The sequence below is a fragment of the Thamnophis elegans genome, chromosome 12, assembly GCF_009769535.1.
Source record: "Thamnophis elegans isolate rThaEle1 chromosome 12, rThaEle1.pri, whole genome shotgun sequence".
Lineage (NCBI taxonomy): Eukaryota > Metazoa > Chordata > Lepidosauria > Squamata > Colubridae > Thamnophis > Thamnophis elegans.
Window position 1 is genome coordinate 26,488,096 of NC_045552.1, and position 22,237 is coordinate 26,510,332.

Consider the following 22,237-nt stretch of genomic DNA (forward strand, 5'->3'; position numbering starts at 1 on the left):
AACCTCTTCTATAGAAGAGGTTAGAACTGGCAGGAACCCAGCCCTGTAAGACATACAGTAGCTTATGTGATGTATGATAAGTTTCTTTCGGCTCCAATGACAGCGATAATCTAGCATAACCCTCAAGTAACATACCTGCTCTTTCAGGAGGGGTTGCCTCCTCTTTAGTTGAAGCAAATTTCCTAAGTTTTGAATTCTCCCCACAGCCTTGATTTCCATCCGGTCCGGATTAAGTTTCTAAGCTGAATCATTTCAGAGGAAAGGGAACGTACAGCTAATACTGCTAATGGACTTCACAATTGCCTTAGAACTAGGTTTTTTCCCCCAACATAGTTTTCTTTGTTGTATTGAAAACCACTTTGAGTCCTGTGAGATAGGCATCATTATCAATTTCTAAAGATATCAACATATGTCAGCATATTGATGATACTTCATCCCTGAACTATGATAACATCCAATGGCTTTGTACAGATGCTAAGTACCATTGTGGATACCCTCAGCATAGCTAAGGCAGTATAATTCTTTGAAATTTTCTCTGAAAGTCCTACTGGAATCTAAGGACCCAACCCCAACTCACAGAAATGCTCCAGGGGGATATGAATTGATATTATCAAAAGCCACTGAAAGACCAACTAGGAGGAAGAGAGTCCCCCTGTCTCTCTTCCATAGGAAGTCATCTACCATGCCTTCTCTCTTCAAACCAGGCCAAAAGGCTTTGAGATAATCAGCATCCTCTAAGAATGTCTTCAGCAACATAGATCATCTTCCCTTGATTGGAAAAAAAAAAGATTGTGCCTAAGTATTTTTGGATGAGATATTATGGATCTAGGAAGAGCTTCTTCAGAAGTAATTCTTTTGACTCTTTTATTCCATCACACAAAAATTTCTTCACTCCTCTCTGGATCTATCTAGTCATCCCTCTTTGGGTACCTCAAATAATGGGCAGGATTTAGGAGGGCATATGGTTCCTCAAGAGTCTTATGGAGTCTCCTTGAGTCTTGGAAATGGAAAGTGATCTCATAGTATAACCACAACATCTTAATACGTATTGCATCAAATCCAGAGTTCATGGTAATATAAAGACAAGTGATTTTTATGCTCTAAATGCCTCACAAATCTGTCACAGCAGATCCATGAAGGTTCCAACATCAGATTTTCCAAAACAGATGGCAACAAACCCTTAATCACTTTAAAGTGCTCTGCTGGACAGCTTTTTGAGGATGCAGTGGAGATTGTACAGAAAGCTTTCTCTGCAACCTTCAACACTGAGTAATAAGCTTACAGTATTTCAGGGGTTTCCTGAAAAAGCAAAGATATTTGACTTCACTGTCCCAGAGAGAGGACTTCATGATGACTGTTATCAGTGACTTGTTCTGTTTCCATTCAATACATCAATAGAGGTTCACAAAAGATGACTGATTCTGGAAATTCATCCAGAACATCCCAGAAGCCACCAGATTCCCTAAAACTCCAAGACTGATTGTCTTAATTGATCCCCTTCCCTACTGGAGAAGGAAAGTTAAGAGACTCATAACTTCCCTGTGTGAGGGTTTACCCATGGAAGAAAATTCTCATTGGCTTGATGATAACCTCAGAGAGGCTCATGGTTGTGCAAGAGATAATTAAATCTTAGATAGGATTAAATATTTTACAATAGCAATAAGCATTTAGACCAGGGGTTCCCAAACTTGACAACTTTAAGACTTGTGCACTTCAAGTCCCAAAATTCTCCAGTCAGCTATGCTGGCTGAAGAATTCTGGGAGTTGATGTCCATACGTCTTAAAGTTGCCAAGTTTGAAGATCTCTGATTTAGACTTATATACCACTCCATAGTGCTTTACAGTGTCCCCAACAATATGAGTCCTCATTTTATGGACCTCAGAAGGATGAAAGGCTAAATTAACCTCAAGCCCTTCAGAATCAAATGCCAGACAGTGGGCAGAGTTAGCCTGCAATACTGCATCCTAACTACTGTGCCACCAGTTCTGGGCACCTACCACTTCAGCCCATCCTCCATACCAAGAGTATAAAGATATGGCTCCCACCTAGACCGTTGTCCCCCAAATTCAGATCCCATCAGAACAAAGTCAACTGGACACTCCCCATCCCAGGGGTATCTGACAACTGTCTGGCCAGCAGTTAGACAGGGCACAACGTGGGAATTTCTAATATCACAAAAGGTGTCACTTAATTACACACCGGGTTGGCACTCACCTCAAAATCCAGGTCAGAGTACCGTAGTCTTTTCCTCTGGGGAAGGAGGCATGAAGTAAGCATACCACAAAGTGGGGAGGAGGGAAAAAAAGAGAAGCCTTCATTACTTTGTCTAGTTCTTAGATGGAGTTTTGGAGAGCAGATGGTTGGAAGGCACCCAAGAAATCATCAGAACACAAAGAGATGGAAGTGAGGGAAGGGTGTTAGAAGAAGCAGGAGGAGAAAGTTATCTCCAAAGCATCACAGGAGGAGAGAACAGGGCCAACCCTAATACACTTTGGTGGCCATTTCCTTTGGCCAAATGTTTGTGGCTACAGAATGGGTTAACCAAAGCTGTTTGCGCTAAGAAAATCTACCATATTTCCCCAAAAATAAGACAAGGTCTTATTTTCTTTTGACCCCTGAAATAAGTCCTTGGCCTTATTTTTGGGAGGTCTTATTATTTTTGAGGTGCAGGAGGCAGCGAGCATGGTCACCTCATGGCTGCTGCTGTGTTGCAATATTTTCAGGGAGGGCTTATTTTCGGGGGAGGGATTATTTTAGCACATGCTCTCGAAAGCTCGATTGAGATTATTATCCAGGGAGGTCTTATTTTCAGGGAAAGAGGGTACTATTCTAGCTGCATCTTCTAACAGGCTCTTAGATGACAATTTTTCATTGGGCCTCCAGTTTTGAGAGGCTCATATCACTTGGATGAGTTCTTTCTTTCAATGTACCCCAACATTGGAAGAGCAAATGGAAGGGAAGAAATCAAGTTTTATCATTTGACCTCAAAGGTAGGGAGTTGATTGCATTTCAGCACAACTTCCCCATTTTAGTGTCTTCCACGTAATCGTGGAGATAATAAATGAATGCCACCCTTTCCTGAAGTCCAGGACCATGAGAATAGAATCCAGAAGGGGGCAGAGCCTTTTTTCTCCTGGTCTGTTCATCACGGTCCCACTGCCAACTTGAAGCTCAGCCCCATTGCCATACTTCAATTGTGGTGTTCTTCCCTACCTCTACCCCCCTGCAAAAATCCTGCCACTTTCCTTCCCTCCTATGGACCCATTCAGAAGCTGCTGTTTTGGAATCACCCCCCGCCCCCACCACCACCAATAAAAGGTTATCCCTACAGCCAGGTTTGTCTGAAGAGACTACTTTTTCTCCTCCAAAAAAAAATGAGAATGAAAATGCAAAAGCTGTGGCTTCCATGGCAGTACCAAACAGAGAAACTCTTCAGCAAAAAAAAGGGAGCAAGGAAGCCCTTAGCTCACAGAATATTCACTAAACATCGAAGGAAAAAGTGGAGGGTTAAATGCAGATTAAATCAAGTTCGGGATCTAAGGATGCCGGAAAAAGCCTTCAGAAATAGATGGGCAAAGGACTGCTTTTATGCTTCTTGATCGAGCTCTGCTTTTCGCAGGAGAAACACCCCATGTCTGCCCTTGAATTCAAAGTCAGACCACTTGCTGCAGGCAACAGTTTCTGCAGGGAAAACAGACACAGTCACAGTCACAGTACAGGCTCAAACTAGTTGAACAATCCATTTTAACTCTGGGAAAGATTGTCCAATCAGATTTAGTGCAGAAGTTGAAAAAGGCTGGATCTGGTTTGGATTCCAAGGAGGGAGGAGCTGCATTCCAAAGGGCAAAAAGGCAGCAAAACATAGAAAGTTTGGTCAGGTGGAAGTGCATTTTATGGAGAACTACAAAGGCTAAAGATGAATGCTGATACAGAAGGCTGTATAACTATTCTATATTGTTATGTTTGTCTTGTTTTTTTTCTTTTGTGTGTGTGTGTGTGTGTGTGTGTGTGTGTTTTCTGTTTTTAAAGGTAAAAATGTTTATAAAAACTTTTTTTTTTTTTAAAAAGGAAGAGCATTTTAAAGGTTCTTCCCTAATTATTCCCAGGGTATATTTATAGAGATACAAATGCAGGTAGTCCTCGCCATTTTATGACTTTTCTTGATATAGCTGTTAAATGAATCACAGCAGTTGTTAAGTTAGTAACACAGTTGTTAAGTGAATCTGGCTTCTCCATTGACTTTGCTTGTCAGAAGGTAATCATGTGACTGCAGGACCCTGCAATTGTCATAAATACGAGTCAGTTGCCAAATGTCTGAATATTGATCATGTAACCATGGGGAAGCCGCAATGATCATAAGGGTGATAAATGGTCATACGTCACTTTTTCAGTGCAGTTGTGCATTTGAACAGTCGCTAAATGTACTGTTGTAAGTTGAGGACTACCTGTAGTTGTTTTAGCTTGGCAAGATTTCTGTCTTCTTGGGAGGAACAGTCATGGAAACTGCTCAGAAGTAATTTGTTCAGAAGTAAGAAATAAGTTGTTCAGTCGAACCACTTGCCTCCAGATGTTTTGAATGCCCCATCACTGGAGGTTTTTAAGAAGATGTTGGATATCCATTTGTCTGAAATGGTATAAGGTTTCCTGCCTAAGCAGGAGGTTGGACTAGAAGGCTTCCAAGTTCGCTTCCAACTCTGTTATTCTATTCTATTCTATTCTATTCATTCCATCCCATCCCATCCCTTCCATTCTGTGTTCAATTCTTCTATTCAATTCAATTCAATTCAATTCTATTTTCTACTCTACTCTATTCTATTATTTGATTACATTGCATTACATTCTATTCCATTCCTTTCCCTTCCATTCTACTCAATTCTCCTATTCTATTCTATTCTATTCCATTCCCTTCCATTCTCTATTCTATTCTATTCTATTCTATTCTATTCTATTCTATTCTATTCTATTCCCATTCCCTTCCCTTCCCTTCCCTTCCATTCTCTATTCAATTCTCCTATTCCATTCCATTCCATTCCTTTCCCTTCCATTCTCTATCCTATCCTATCCTATCCTATCCTATTCCCATTCTATTATTTCCCATTCCTATTCTACTCAATTCAATTCAATTTTCTATTCTATTCCATTCCATTCTATTCTATTTTCTACTCTACTCTATTCTATTATTTGATTACATTGCATTACATTCTATTCTATTTCCACCTTTCTTTCGTGATCCTTGCGGACTGAGAAGGAGGCTTGCAAGCTCTCCCTGCACTGAGGAATACTCAGGAATAATGGCCAATACTTCATGCTCAACCATAACTCAGTAGAACATATTAAACTTACTTTGGGTTTATATTGCAAGTTCCTGGTTCAAAATGGTGGGACAATACAAATTTCCTTGTGTTTTTCTCGATTCTTGGAGACCTGATAAGCAAGGATGGCATTCAGTTCTATGGCAACTCTACACTGATCAGTCCATATGTGGGGTGCTCTCTCTAGCTCTGGGCATCCCTTGTTAAAAAGGACACAGAGAATTTGAAGTAAGCTCAGAGAAGAGTCGCCATGCTGATCTGGAATTCTCAGCAGACAAAGAAGGGTTCAAGGCGCTGGCCATGTTCAGCTTGAAAAAAGGAAGACCAAAGGGAAATATTGTGATGGTGACTAAGCAGCTAAAAGGTTGTCACATGCAAGAAGGGTCAGGGTTTTTTTCTTCCCCAATTGAGAGGAAGACAAAGGCCAAATGGTTGAAATTAAAAGAAGAAATGTCATGTTGAATAGGAGATGAATTGTCAGGGCAATAAAAGCACTGCATGCTGGGTCAGGCTGCTGAAATTGTGGTAGATTCCCCTTGTTGCAGCTTTCAAAATGAGATTTGGCTGGTCAACCCAAGGGGATCATTGAGGTCTATGGATCTGTGAAATCCTTTTCTACCCATGGTGGAAAAAGCTGTCTGGGAAATTTTGGGAGTCCACGTCCTGTGGTGGAATCCGCAACTGGAGAAGGAGTGGAGGAGAATTCCGACAAGAAGACTACAGTTACCCAGGGAGGAGGCAATACATTCCAGAGAGGGCCTCAAAACAAAAGGCAGCACAGTCCTGGTGGAGGAAGGAAAAGGTTCAGGGTAGCCACAGCCTAGAATCTCCCAGTATATCTATTAGATTAGGAGGTAATAGCTTTAGTCTGGCAAGATTCTGTCTATTAGAGGTAAGCAAATAAAGATCTGGATTCATTTGGATTTCACGCCATCGTCTCTAGGATTATGCCTGACAAGTCTACAGCTTAAAGTAGCCAAGCTTAAGAAACACTAATGTGGACCTTCACCACAGCTCTTTTACACCCTTTGGGAAGAAAGCCATTAGCAATCCCAGGGTAAGTTTGAGTTGCAGAGAACCTGTCCAACTTTGTCTAGCCAAAGCATTTTTAATTAGACAAATGATTCCAAAGGTGTGCACCTACCACCTTGTATGCAAGCGCTCCTTGGTCTCAAATATCAACTTTTATATATGAAGATACCTTTTTTTTTGAATATCTTTATGCAGATCTACATGTTGTAACCGCCACCTCTCCTCACATGGTCACATCAAATGCATTTATAGTGTTTTCAAAACCCACAAATGGAACCGATGAGGAAAAACTCTTGTAACTTATACTACTTTACATAAAATATATGGAAAAACTTTGCACATGGAAAACTTGACATTGGGAAATGTCTAGACCAGAAACATTTCTCCCTCCATGAGATGCATTTTCTAGGCACTGACAACAGTTTTGGAGACAATACCATCAAACATGCTATTCTTTTCTTTTCCATGTTTTCTTGAAACATTATGTTTCAAGGCTGTAAGATTGTTCTAAATGGCAATTCCTTGTTACAACAGAAATAGCTTATAGTCCTTTTCCTCCCCAGTATCTTAAGTCAAGATAAAAACATAGAAAATGGAACATCCAGGGAAGGAAATAGGAAGATGCTTCAGTTGTCCTCTACCATCTTTGGATCCTGCACCAGTTACAGAAAAAAGCATTGGAAAATATGATGGTGTCCCAGTAAAAACACTTCTGTGGCAACTCCTCATCTTGAATTCAGGACAAGGCAAAAGTCTAGAATTCAAAATGCTTCTAAACAGAAATAAATCTAGTTAAACTCAGCTGGACTTACCTCTCAGCAAATATGCAAAAGTATTTAACAGTTCAAAGAATAGTCTAATCGGGATTCTGCAGTCCTTTCTGCTTTCCACGCTAAGTTAGTTACACATAGTTCTTGACCTGCAACTGGTTGCTTAGCAACCTTTTGAAACTACATACCACCCAGATTCAAATACCAATGGTCACCTCCCTTGAAGTCACATGATTGATGTTCAGCCACTTGGCAACTGGGCTGAATTTTTGGCCATTTGCAGCATCCAGTGGTCATATGATTACATTTTGTGATGATTTTGCTTCCGATTTTTGGCAAAACCACACCCATTGCAAACCATTGGCATGTTTAACAACCAGGCATTTGCTTAATGACCCCTGCAAAAAGGGTCATACAATCAATCAATTTTATGCCCATTCCAACTCAATGATTGTGATGGGTGGGCTCCGTTATGACCACCTGCCAGGAACTTACCTCTAATTGTTACCCTCTACCTGGACACTTATGAACCCATGCTTGCACAAGCCAACTCCTGAGCCAGAAGCTCTGCTCAGGCCAGAGATCAGCTGCCATTCAATTCAACATCAAAGAAGCCTGTGTGGATGCAGAGGGACTCTTACCTCCAGTGAGCCCACTTTCATGGCCGAGCCAGGCACGGTGCGGGGCATGCTGCGGCTTCGCTCTGACAACTCTGAGGCTAGGATCTGCCGCACTGTGGGGTGTTGCTTGAATTGAAGGCTGTATGGATGCTTGACTGTCCCATAGGGCTGGTTCAAGTTCACGTTGATGTGGTCCATGGAGGCAAAGCTGGGGTAAGCCTCAGCCTCCACTGATTGCCGGCCCTGAGGCAGGCCCGGAGGTTCGTCCAACTTGATGTTGAGTTTCCCTTCTTCCCTGGTGAAAGGCTTAAGGCTCACTGTCCTCCGGGGAAGCACCATGTAATTGCTCTCAAGGGAAGGCTCCTGCGAATGCAGCCAACTGTAGTCCAGTTGCCGCAGCTTGCTGTCGCTGCACAGGTAGACTGGCCCACGGGCCACATCCACGTTGACGTCCTTCTTGGCAGGGGGGTCGCTGAGCTCCTTCAGCCCTTTCACCACGTTGTGGGTCATTTGTGGCATCTGGACCAGGATGGAAGTGGGCGGGATGTTCCCAGGGAGGGTGGAGAAGCCCAGGCCACCTTCGGAGCTGGTGTTGAGTTTTGGATCCTCATCACCATCCAGGGAGATGCGCGACAATGTGCTGGTGATGGTAGCTGGGTTGCACGTGTTAACCTCTTTAAAGAGGACTGGGAGAGGAGAGGAGGGTTAGACAGATTATGAAGCAGAACTCCCTGTGCCTTGGCAATTTGTCAAGGAGTTTGGAGAAGGAGCAATTATTTAACAGGGATTCTTTCTATTTTTAAACTTTTCTAGTGGAGATAGAAGTATGCCTGTCAGACCTAACCTAGATCACTGGGTGCAGAGAAATGGATTTTTCTGAGACTGGAAACTTGATTGTTTAGGGAAGGAAGTGGAGGATCCTGAAACCTGGAGCTGTGGGAAACTATTAAGTTCTTCTGAGTTCAATATTAAGAGTGCTGGCAAAGGGGGTGGGGGAATCTGCTTCTCCCCTCTACCAATTCTCCTTCTCTTTGACGAAAGAGATTTTGCTTTTAAACCTCCTTCCCAAACAAAATAGATGAGAATTTTGGTAAAAATCTTTGGAGCACCCTTGCATTTAGGAGAGTTAAGGGTTGTGCCTGACCAGAGGTGGCTTCCTACTGGTTCGGTCCAATTCAGCTGAACCGGTAGTGATTTAGCAATAGCAATAGCAATAGCAGTTAGACTTATATACCACTTCATAGGGCTTTCAGCCCTCTCTAAGCGGTTTACAGAGTCAGCATATCACCCCCACAGTCTGGGTCCTCATTTCACCCACCTCGGAAGGATGGAAGGCTGAGTCAACCTTGAGCCGGTGAGATTAGAACCGCTGAACTGCAGATAACAGTCAGCTGAAGTGGCCTTCAGTACTGCACCCTAACCACTGCACCACCTCAGCCTGGATCACTGGTTCTCCTACGGAGCCACCATCTTGATTTTTGGTTCTGCGCATGCACAGAACAATTGTAATTGCACAAATTTAATCCCCCCCTTTTAACGTTTTGTGCATGCACAGACCTGTTTTTGTGCAAATGCGCATGCGCGCGGACCGAACTGGCAGTAATGCCAGGAGCAACCCACTCCTATGCCTGACCCTCTTGTCTTTCATTGCACCATCACACCTGCATGAAGTACCTCCTTCCCAGAATAAATAATCTGCAAGATGATGTACACTATCTTGTGTGAGAGGAACCCATATGGATCTACAAAAGGGACAAGATTTCCATTGTGACGTTGTATCCTCCATTTTGTAGATTTTGACTCCCCACCCCCCAAATTAGACACCTCTCTGCCGGGATCTTTTCCAATTGGAAAAGAATGGGCAGTCAGAAAAATGGCAGAAGGAAGTCACAGAAAATAATTCCTCTTTTTTTTTGGTAGCTTCTACTGACTCTTCCAACCATATAATCAGCTGGAAACCAGCTTAGTGAAATTTGAAAGTAATCTTAAACATAAGGGGATAAAACGGAAGGGGAATACGAAAATTGGACAAATTGTAGAACTGGTTTCAGCATAATACGGCTGTTAGTTTCAGGCTGAAATGATGGTGTGGAAGATAATGGGGAAAGGAAAGAGAAATTGGACTGGACAGTAATAATCCCGGTACTTGTGTACAGACAGAGCATAGCCTGACCTGATCATACCATTAGATTTAAGCTGGCTGGGCCTAGCACTGAAAACTTCCTTCTCTTGCAACCCACTTCCTTCTTTTTGCACCATCAAACCCATCAAATCCTGACCTCCTAACCTTCAGCAATCCTAAAAGACCTTGAATTTCATTACACCCTGGGAAAGGAGTAAGAGTCCTTTCTCCACCATGAAGTAAGATCATTTCACAAACCCACTTTTTCTCACACAGGAAAGAAGAGAGGCCCTCACCTGTCTGACACGCCAGGTCAACATCCTTTTCAAAATCTGTCTATAAAAACACAGGAAGAGGGGGAGAAAGGGAGAAGAAAAGAGAAGACAAAAGGAGAGGAGAGGAGAGGAGAGGAGAGGAGAAGAGAAGAGAAGAGAAGAGAAGAGAAGAGAAGAGAAGGTGGGAGTGGAGAAATGAATGCATCATGGACAGCAAACAAAATTCAGTTATATTGCTTATTTTGGACTTTCCATATTGATTAAATTATTTTTGGAGATAAGGAAAAATAAGGATGCACAAAATATTCTGAATTTGGAATGGCTGTTCTGAGTGTTTGAAGCTTTTTTTTCATCTAGCATCTTGTATATTCGCTTTGCCCAAAAGCTTGGAAGCAAACAAAAATTCCCTTTCTTTGTTGTTTTAAATATTGTGTCCTAATGAACAACAGGAATTCAAAACAAGTTTTAATCACCAGGTTTCAATGTAAGAACATGAGCAAGTTGATTATCAACACTGAATGCTGCTCACCACCCAACCTACAGCAAAGCTGAAGAAGGGGGATGATTTAAGAAAATAAATAAACATTCCTATGTCATAAACAAACAAAGTAACAATTTAATGCAAATGAGTGTGTTTTGCAGCCCTTCTGCTTGTTTGTTTGCTAGCTTGCTAATTTGTTGAGATAAGGAACACTCAGCAGAGATTACCATCCCACATACATGTGTGTTCCTGGGATAAAAATGAAGAAATAAGGAATTGTGATAAGCTTCTGTCAATCCCTATATTGGAATAAGCAACATGTTTTAAGTTCTGTCCTATTGGAACAAAACCCACTTGAAAAGTTTTGAACACCGTTTGGGTGTTTAAGTATTTAGTCTCTTTTGAAGCTAACTTCAAATGGTGATATTATGTGTGCTTGGCTGAGCCCTCAATAGCCAAGTTAATATTTAATGACTGATCAGCACGAAACTGGCATAAAGGTGCTCCCAAAGGTGGACATGTGCCTGGCCAAAATGACAAAGCCTATCTCATAAGTAAGGCCAACCAGATCATGGCTAAAAAACACACACACAAGTGTCTGCTATGGGGCAGAAACCACTTAAGTAAGCTTGACCTTATTAGCTCTTCCCAGAATTCACATACTCCATTTGGGGTTGCTTCTTTATCATGGTTTGTAGTCTATATTCAAAATGTCTGGATTTCCACACTGTTCTAACTGTAATCCATAATTTCAAATTTGCTATGGTTATGTTCTCCCAAATATAAAGCCAAAGCCAAAGCCAAGCATCATAAAAAACGTAGGACAACAGTTTTTTAAATAAATCGGTTGGGTTTACACATGCATTAAGAAATAAATCATAGTATATAAAGCATTGCAACTGGCTTCACTTAACATGAAGGCCCAAAAACCCCAGTCATTGTTTAGGTCAAAATCTGAATGTCATCTCTGCCCCTTTGCTGTCAGCTCTAACTTTGAGAGCACACCTAAAAATAAGAGAAGACACCTGCAATTCTTTGAAGGTTAGGAAAATTGCTTGATCATAACAGAAATGTTCATTAATCCCCACATATGCAACCGGCAGCTCAGTTATAACCGCAGTATGTGTATGTTGAAGGCCTGTAGAAGGTTTCACACTTTAATGCACAATTCTTAAAGATCCACATACTTTAAGGCTTAGCATCCAAGGTTCTGTGAGCCACCAGGAGTTGGTGGGAGACTGAGACATTCATGTCTGCCCATTCCCCTCACATGGATGAAATGTGGGTATGGGGAGAACTAGGGAGAGATCAAAGCAAGTCCAGAAGTGCTGGCTTTGAAGGGTTTCAAGAGAAAAATATGCAATTTTCTTCCACCCTAAGGACCCTCCTCAGCCTTTGATGGGGCTGGACAATTACATATGTTGCAGGGACTAATCTGGGTTGGTCACTGGGACAAAACTTTAGTCCTCCAAGCTTTCAGACTTGTGCTGGAGCCCATCCTCAAAGAACTTCGCTCTCACCAGAATATGAGGATGTTTTCATCCACATTTAAATGGAGTTAAAATGAAATACAATTCTTACAATCCTCCAATTATGCATTGATAGGATATTACCATATTGTCATCTCTTCCTGTTTGTTAAAAGAAAATTGGTAATTTTTAGAAGTAGCAGGCTATCCTGAAGAATTCAACCCTAGGTCTTCAAGGTACACAATTCTGTTTTAACCCCACAGCCTGTAGTGCAAGACTTGGACCTTTTGTGCATCTACAGCTGTTCTACTTTGTCTCTTAACTTCTCACAACACAGCCCACACTCACTCACCATGATCTGGACTTGCCCGTTCTTGCACGAATCGGGTGAATTCTCATTTTCATCACTTTTACACACCCCAATCTGGCATTTCACCACATCCTGGACCTGCAGAAGACAGACAGATCATTTGACCCCAAGTCTTCATAACATGATGATCTTTCTCCACTGCCTATTTTCCATATTTAGGTTCTAGAAGATAAAATTGAGCACATTTCCCAAGTGAACTCTACACAGAACCTGTGCCAAACTTCTGTGGAAAAGAAGAAATGAGGTGGAAAGGGGTGTTGATGGCTTGCAAAGACATTTCTTGGTCTTGGGTTCCAGAGAGAGCAGCCAGTTGACCTGTGCAGGATACCAGACGATTCTCTTATTGGCCTAACACTGAGAGGTCAATGTATGAAGGGGACATGGGGGGTCAGCAAAAGGATCCTACTCCTGTGTCTCCCTCTGGTTGAGCTTGGGAAGGGAGCAGGTTTTCTAATCTGGTATATTTTGTTAATTAGGCCTCCAAGGATATAGGGAAAATGACCAATGGCACTGTCATTATTGGCTAGAGGGATTGCAAGGATGGAAGGGATGTCTTCAGTCACTCATTTCCCCAAGGGAAAACCTGGCTTTTCCATAAGGTAAAAATAATCCATAAACCTCTACAAAATACAACCTCATTTCACTCCCACTCCAAAAAAATAACTGGGCTGAAGGTGTTGCTTTCATCGACCCTACAGGGATGGGGAAAACTAGAGGATAGCTGGCTGGTCATGGATTCTCCTGGAATTAGAAGAAAGGACAATGATAATTCCAGGGGAGTAAATAGAATCTGCTAGCAACTTCCCTGCAGTTGGGAAGATATATCAGAATGGCAGGCACTATGGGGCATTCAAAGCCCTACCCCTAAATATGAATAACACACATGGGAAAGAGAGTGGGGCTTCCATTGCCCACTTTTATCTCCCATTTTCACACTGGTTTTCCTCATTTCTGAATGGGTAGGCACTCCTGCTTTGTTCCCAACTGCTTCAGATATTATATTAACCATGTTTTCATAAGTATCTCCACTTTTACCTGGAGTTTCCTAAGGAGCTATCCTGATTGGCAATCTTTATTATCCATTTTTATCATTTTTTAAACATTCAGACTCTCTCTGGCAACGAACCCTGATATGTCAATTCTTTCCAATTGGCTTAGCACCCAGATGTCAGTTGTCACATAGACAAGTGACCAAGTTGGTTTCAAGGCTACAGCTGTGCAATGTTCCTTCTTTCTGACTAGGGAATGAGGATAGTAGGGAGCAGCTGGTTGCAGTAGGCATTGTCCTCATCACATTCCTGGACTGAAGTTTTTGACAATGGTTTTCAATGGTAACTTTAAGGTGTGTGGACTTTAATTCGTTTTCAGGGGCAGTGTGATTGTCACGGCTAAAGGAGATCCCATCCTGGAGTTGGCCAAAATACTTGATCCAATTTGCCTGCTTCAAATGTGGCAGGGAACATTGAAACGCCAATGGCGTTTGGCTCAATTGATTTCACTACATGAAATGTTTCCTGCTCTGTTGGGGAGGGTCCCCCCCTCCCCGTCTGTGGACTGGCACTGGGCTGCAGCATGCCGGGAACTGGGCCACACAAACAAGGGAAGATCCATTTATGGGATACAGGCAGCATGCAAAACCATGCCCCCTCCTGTCCACGGAATAACCTCTCTCCATGGAACCGGTCTTAGTTTTAAGAAAGTGGGCTAAACAATGGGCTTGGGAAAATTACCGTATTTTTGGAGTATAAGATGCACCTATTTCCCAAAAAGAGGGTGAAAATCTTGGTGCATTTTATACACTGAATACAGCATTTTTGGTCTCCTGAAACCCCATCCCCTTCACAAAAATGGACGTGCAGAGAGTTTGGGAGGCTGAAAAGTGCTCAAAAATATGGTATATGCATTGTCAATGACTTGGGCTACCCATCCCCATTCTCAGGATTGGCCTGTTGAAGTACATTCCAGGAACACCTCCTGCCCCAATGAACACCCATCAAGCTGACAACTCTCAATGCCCACCTCTCTGCGCAGAAAGCAGTGGACGGTGATGATGACGAAGCCCTGAACTGAGTTGAAGACAGCAAAGAGGACTTGAAAGAGGATGGAGCGCCGGTCAGTCATGGCAAGCACAGCCGACATCCAGGTGAGTGCCAGGAGGGGAAGAACCACGCAGGAGCTCCACAGTGATGCCCTAGGAGGGGAGGGGGAGTAGAGAAGGTGAGAGGGATAGGCCCAGAAGCCATTCGCAGGGGATTTGGGATTGGAGAAGGAGTGGGGAATGCCTAGAGGCCTTGGGGCCATCCTGAAGCACTTTGAATAGGAAGGCTGATGTCAGTCAGCAGTTTAGGATGAACAGCTCAGGGTGTCAGGTCTACCTCCCACTTCCCTGTCTCAACTGGTGCTGTTAGCAATAGTACTTACACCCCATTTCATAGTGTTTTACAGCCCTCTCTAAGCGGTTTACAAAGTCAATGTATTGCCCCCAACAATCCGGATCCTCATTTTACCCACCTTGGAAAGATGGAGGGCTGAGTCAACCTTGAGCCTGGTGAGATTTGAACTGTCTAACTGTTGGCAGCTGGTGATTAGCAGAAGTAGCCTGCGGTACTGCACTCTAACCACTGCACCACTGCAGCTCATGATATAGGTACAGCATCCATGACGCCACACTATTTTATCTCAATTTCATTTTATTTTACCTTATCAACAATCAATACCCCAATCAAGAAACTTAGTTTAGTTTAGTTTAGTTTAGTTTATTGGTCTTGTATGCCGCCCACTCCCGAAGGACTCCGGGCAGCTTACAATAAACAAGGGAAGGGGATAAATAAACAAAACAACACTTTAAAAAACACAACATTGAGTCCAAACTTCCGGGTTGCCTGTAGGGCCGTTTTTGCCCTCTGGAGCCTTCAAGAAGAAAAACAGCCCTATGGGCAACCTGGAACTTCAGGAGCAGAGTTCCAGATTGCCCGTAGGGCCATTTTTCGCCCTACGGGCAACTACCCACACAATGGGGAAAAGATTAGCCATCACTGCAATAAAACGTAAGATAAGTCTTGTTAGATCAGGTCAAGATCCCATCTGGGTCAACATCTTGCATCACACAGTGGTCAACAGCTGTTTTCAAAATGTTCACAATTGTGGCTGGGAGTTTGATGGCTGCTCCCACTATTGGTCTGTAATAGCTCTGCTATCTCTGATCCCAAAAAAGCCATGGACAATCTGACCTGCCATGAATCTGTGCAATCTACTTTTACAATCACCCAATTTTGTTTGCTGACCCCTGGCCTGAAGGCCACAATTTAATTCTACGTGGTGTGAAAAAGATGGTTCTAAATCCCCGCAAAGTTCCTTCTAATGGGTGGATTCCTGAATTCCAATACAAAATGCACCCTGCATGATTTTATATGTATCTGTTATGATTCTCTTTTCCTCTACTTGCTCCAGGCTTAAAAAAAAAAAAACCCACTTTCTTAATGCTGGAATATTTTCACCCTGAGTTCCTGTTGTCAAATTTTCCTGCATTTCAAAATGGCAGAGGTTCAACTTGTTGAGATCTATTCATTCTGCCCAGATGGCAAACCCTGACTATTTTTGGAGCGTTGCACGACAAAACCGCGCTACGCAAAATAGCGGAGATTAAATCGCGTCGCTAAAGTCGCAACGTCATCACCACGCATCATCACCGCGGGGACAACAGCGCGGCGACAGAAGGGCGTTCTTTGCCTCCAAAGGTAGCCCTCCTCCTCCAGCTGACAGCGGCAGCGGGCACGGGGCAAAGCGGGCTGCCCAGCAGCAGCAGCAGCCTGCGGGAAGGGTCCAGCACAGCCACGGAGGGGGGGCAGCAGGAAGCCCGCGGGGGGCCCGAGCAGGGCCGCCGACGCTGGCGGCGGAGGAGGACGCAGCAGCGGCGGCGGCTGAGGCTCTCCCGGGGCCGGCGAAGCGGGCTTGCCCGGCAGAGGCAGGCTGCCCTCTTCTTCCTCAACAACATCTCCTTGGATGGGTGGCCGCCACCACCGGGCAAGCCCGCTTCGCCAGCCCCGGGAGAGCCTCAGCCGCCACCGCTGCCGCGTCCTCCTCCGCTTCCTGCTGCCCCCCGCGGCTGAGCTGGACCCTTCCCGCGGGCTGCTGCTGCTGGGCAGCCCGCTTTGCCCCATGCCCGCTGCCGCTGTCAGCTGGAGGAGGAGGGCTACCTTTGGAGGCAAAGAACGAAACATGTAGAACGCCCTTCTGTCACCGCGCTGTTGTCGCGGCGGTAGGGTCATTTTTTTCTTAGCGCTTCGGACGCCGCGGATTTGCCTCCGCACTTATGTCGGCGCGGATAAGGGCATCACGGTTTTGTGGTGGAACCTTTTTGGAGTGGGGTGAAAGCTGATTTGAGAAGAATGTAAAAAAGAAATATCATTCTTGATGCCCCTGCTCAACTACACACTCAACTCTCTTCATCTTTTCCATGAGAATTGAAAAAGGTTCATTGTTTTCTCCAGATGTATTGTAGATGGGGAAGAAATGAAAGTAGTGACAAATTTTATTTTCCTCGGCTCCAAGATCACCACAGATGGGGACTGCAGCCAAGGAATTAAAAGATGCTTGCTCCTGGGGAGGAAAACTATGGCAAATCTAAACAGCATACTAAAAAAGCAGAGACATCACCCTGCCAACAAAAATGTGTATAGTCAAGGCTATGGTTTTCCCAGTTGCAATGGATGGCTGTGAAGGTTGGACCATAAGGAAGGCTGAGTGCCAAAGAATGGAGGCCTTTGAACTTTGGTGCTGGAGAAGACTCCTGTGAGTCCCTTGGACTGCAAGGTGATCAAACCGGTCAGTCCTAGAGGAGATCAATCCTGACTGCTCCTTAGAAAGCCAGATCCGGAAAAGGAAACTGAAATATTTTGGCCACCTAATGAGAAGGAAGGACTCCCTGGTGAAGAGTCTAATGCTGGGAAAGATGGAGGGCAAAAGAAGAAGGGGACGACAGAGAATGAGGTCACTGAATGGAGTCACCGAAGCAGTCGGCGTGAGCTTACAGTAAATGGACTCTGGGGGATGGTAGAGGACAGGAAGGCCTGGAGGAATGATATCCATGGGGTCGAAATGGGTCGGATAGGACTTTGCAACTCACAACAACAACAAAACATCCTGCATTCCATCCTCTTCTCTCTGTCCTTTGCATGCATTAAAAGCAAGGGAGGGAGGGAGGGAGGGAGGGAGGGGGAGAGGAGAAAGAGAAAGAGAGAGAGAGAGAGAGAGAGAGATGGGGGGAACAAGCAGTCAGTAGTTCATGCATGCGATTAATTAGCTCTAACTGTCTTTTAATTCCAACGTCCTTGCTTGGCTGTTAAATGCTTGTTAAAAGAAAAGAAAGAAACACAAAGAAAATGCAGTGCAGCCATGTAGATGGGAGAAAACACAGTGAAGGGAAAGCGAGCGGTTCTCATAGAGGGCAGATTGCCAGTTCGCTAAAGGGAATCAGATTTGTTTTCTTCCAAGGATCTTCTCAATTTCTTCCAGGAGGAGATCTGAGTGGCTGAAAACCTGAGTTTATTGCATTACCAAAGTCTCCTGCAGAAGCTTTGCTAAAACAAACAAAGAGCCGCCAGCAGGGCACAGCTGTACTCCCGGCCATCACAATCTGTACAGGAGGCCAAGGAGTTTGCTAGGGCTAATTTGGAAGGCTGCAAGCAGTTGTCACTTTGCAAGAGAAAAGTGGGGGGGGGAAGTTTCCCAGCCGCTGGGCTGCTGGGGTGACTTACTTCAGCTTGCTGCTGTCTGCCAAAAGAATTGCCATTGCAAGCAATTCACACATGCACACGTCTTTTCCAAAACGCCTTTTCAGCAAGTAGGGCTTTCCCAAAAAAATCTTCTTTAAAAATTAAACCCCTCTTAAACATTCTTTGCCGGCTCCCTGGATGCTGAAGGGAAAATAGTTGGGAGCAGGAGGTAGTCCAGTGCACTTGCTCAGGGACAGGAATGTCCACAGAACACAGACAGTCTTGGCCTTAAAACCAGTGGTGGGATTCAAATAATTTAACAACTGGTTCTTTGCCCTAATGACAAGCTGGTTAGGATGGGCTCGGTGGTCATGTGACCAGGTGGGCATGGCCAACTCAATGTCACTCATGTTGATGGGTGCTTCGCCTGAGCTGTTACAATGTAATAAGGGTTAACCGGAGAGGCAGTTTCTGTAAGCAGGACAATAAAGATCAGGCTAGAAACAACACCAGAATGTTTCCTTCCCGCCTTCCTTAGAGGACTAGCTCTGTAGAGTGGATAAAAAACCAAAAGGAGATTTCTTCCAACAGCCGGTTCTCCCAACTGCTTAGAAAATTAACAACTGGTTCTCCCTAATAGGTGTGAACTGGATGAATCCCACCACTGCTTACAGCCATTACAAAGTCACAGCAGCAATGAAAAAAGTGACTTACAACTGGTACCTGCACTTACAACTGCCGCAGCATCCCCATGGTCACATAGCCAACATTTGGATGCAGGACAACCAGCATGTTATTTACAAAGGTTTCAGAGTTTGCAACCTTCCCAGCAGCTTCTGACAAGCAAAATCAGTGGAGAAAGCTGACTTTACTTAATGATTGCAATAAATCACTTAACAACTGCAGTGATTCACTTAACAACTGTGGTGAAAAAGGTTGTAAGATTGTTGTAAGGTTGTTTCAACTCCTACCTTCAAAACTGCACTATAGAGCACTAAACACCAAGACAACTAGACACAAAGAGAGTTTTTTCCCCAAATGCCATCACTCTGCTAAACAAATAATTCCCTCAACACTGTCAAACTAATCACTAAGGCTGCGTTACTATTACTATTAGTCTTCTCATCGTTCCTATCACCCATCTCCTCCCACTTATGACTGTATGACTGTAAATTTGTGGCTTGTATCTTTACGATTTATATTGATATTGATTGTTTCCTGATTGCTTATTTGTACCCTATGATTATCATTAAGTGTTGCACCCTATGATTCTTGACGAATGTATCTTGTCTTTGTATGTACACTGAGAGCATATGCACCAAAGACAAATTCCTTGTGTGTCCAATCACACTTGGCCAATAAAGAATTCTATTCTATTCTGTTCTATTCTGTTCTATTCTGTTCTATTCTATTCTGTTCTATTCTATTCTGTTCTATTCTGTTCTATTCTGTTCTATTCTGTTCTATTCTGTTCTATTCTGTTCTATTCTATTCTATTCTGAATCCTATCCTATCCTATCCTATCCTATCCTATCCTATCTATCCTATCCTATCCTATCCTATCCTATCCTATCCTATACTATACTATACTATACTATACTATCCCATTCCATTCTATTCCATTCATCAGCTACGACTATTGAACCACCATGCTTAGCAATGGAAATTCTCATCCTGAATTTGGTCGTAAGTTGAGGACTATCTGTATTGCAAAAAGCACAGGTAAGATGTATCACATTCACAGTCCTGGCTGGTGGTGAAGGTGCTTTTTCTGCCATGCAGCCCAGCCCACTTGTGCAGTCTAAGCCCTCTGACATCGGTCCGCGCAACCAGGATGCTTTGTATGAGAAATGCTGATTTCAGAGATGCTGCTCATCGTCTGTTTCCTTTCCTCACACTGCATAACTAAGTAGATTTGGATTGTGGAGTGTTCATTATGCTGGAGGCTTTTCAAGTGCTCAGTGTGAGCTCTGATCAAATCCAATTTAACTGTTGTCCTCCCACTTTCCCTGCCCCTCCCTCCCCCTCTTTCTCCGAGAAGGAAACGGCTTAGCTTGCAAGAAAGGATCAGCAGGAACAAAACTTCTTTGTCTGCAGCAGAACATCAGGGGGATGTTTCCACTTCATACGTGAGAGTTAGTAAATAAACCCCTCGAACCACAAACAAGATTAATACATTAAAAGAACTGAGTGAGTTCAGGAATATTTTACAAGAAAAGTTTTGCACTCTCCTGTCCACAGTAGAATAAGCTCCACACACTGGTGGGATTCAAATAATTTAACAACCAGTTCTCTGCCCTGAGAGGCAAATAACATGGGTTTTGTCATTTGTTAACTAACATAGTTAGTTTGTATTTTAATCTGATTTATATTCTTTTTTTTATAGAATTTTTTTAAACAAACAAACATAAACACAGAACATAAATCCATCCTCCAGTCACATACAGTATGTCGATTGGTCACAAAACTCCCGCACCTCCTCACCGTAGTCTTCACTTACAATTTATATAGACTTTCATATTATCAATCTAATATTTATGTATAGAATTATTATCATTATTAAACATTTATTTGACTATAACTATTATTACTTCTTTTTATGTGAAATATTCTAAATTTAGAATAAATTTATATTATGGCATTTCATTACATCATCCTAGAAAAAAGAAAAAGAAAGAAACTCTTAATCAATAAGTATTTAAAAAGGAAAATAGAAGAAAAAAAACCCAATCCAGTTTAAAAAGTAAGAAGCATTTGTAAAAATTCCATCAATAAAAATATTTTTTTTAAAAATGACACACTAAGTTTGACTCAGGTTTAATCTCACCGCTTAACCTCTTCTGTCTTCAATTTTAAGTTTACTTTTGATATTTTGGGGTGTTCTCTTCTCTAATAATAAAATTTATCTCACCAATTTGACACACTTTCTCTCCCGCTTTGCTTCCGTTCTAGAGCTGTCCCAACTTTCAGCAGCTTCAATGGATGCTTCTCTGTGGCCAGAAAAAAGGGCTTCTCCTGGATCTTCCAGGGACTTTGCTATGTCCCTGAGATTGGCAGGATGTGCCAATCACCCTATCACCCTCTCTATAGGGCTGTTTAGGTCCAAAAGTACCGACCAGCGGCAGAGATATCCATGGTGATCCTGGAGCTCAAAGATCGCACATCGTATCATAGTGACATGAGTTCCACCTCCAATCTGATTTATATTCTTTCTTTTAAAGTGATGTTTGAGATTTATTAGCTTTTAACATTCCTAAACTGATAAACAAGCTGGAGACTAGTTGGAGAAAAGTTTGTTAGTACAAATTCGGGTCTGGCTTATCTCTTGTGAGCCCTAAACAACCTTTCACCTTACAATTTATTCCCCTTCAGACCTCATTTTAATAAACATGTATGCTATTATCCTGTCCAATCAACTTTCCTCTTTCAGATTTCTTTGTTACATTAATTATAAAAGGGGATGTAAGCTAAGGATTGGGGTTCCCTCTTTGAATGTGGAATCCCTTTTGTCTGAATATTCTGATAAATTGTAATAAAATAATCTTCCTGTCTTGGTTTGTCTCATTGGAAAGTATGCACACCGAGGCACGAGCCTGAAAAAGCCATATTTGGCCATCAGCCCTAATGATTTCTTCCAACCACCAGTTTTACCAAACTGCTCAGAAACTTAAAAACTGGGTCTCCTGAAATGGTGCAAACTGGCTGAATCCCACCACTGCCTACACTACTAGGCCTAGAATTCTTGGTTTGGATAACTTAGAACTGCAACGTTTGTAGTTAGACTTAGGCATTGCATACAAAATTGTACACAGTAATGTTTTACTGGTAAATGAGGTTTTTTTAGTCAGTTGTAATATAACAAATGCAAATAATTATTTGAAACTTTACAAAAACCATTCCAAACTCGATAGTAAAAAATTCAATTTTTGTAACAGAATGGTCAAAGTCTGACAACATTTTACCTGATTCAATTGTCTCAGCCACTAACTTACTGGACAACCTTCCTCCAGGCCTTCCTGTCTTCTACCATCCTCTGGAATCCATTTAAGTTCATGCTGACTGGTTAGATTA

The 22,237-nt window shown here is 42.9% G+C and overlaps 1 protein-coding gene across 1 annotated transcript in view; it reads right to left on the reverse strand.

Moving 5' to 3' along the window:
* ADGRB2 (adhesion G protein-coupled receptor B2) overlaps positions 1-22,237 on the reverse strand; it is a 256,805-nt gene that overhangs the window by 12,675 nt on the left and 221,893 nt on the right. The window contains 5 exon segments of the mRNA XM_032227776.1: positions 2,216-2,251; positions 7,757-8,421; positions 10,154-10,193; positions 12,435-12,530; positions 14,472-14,643. Coding sequence (XP_032083667.1) covers positions 2,216-2,251; positions 7,757-8,421; positions 10,154-10,193; positions 12,435-12,530; positions 14,472-14,643 — 1,009 coding nt within the window.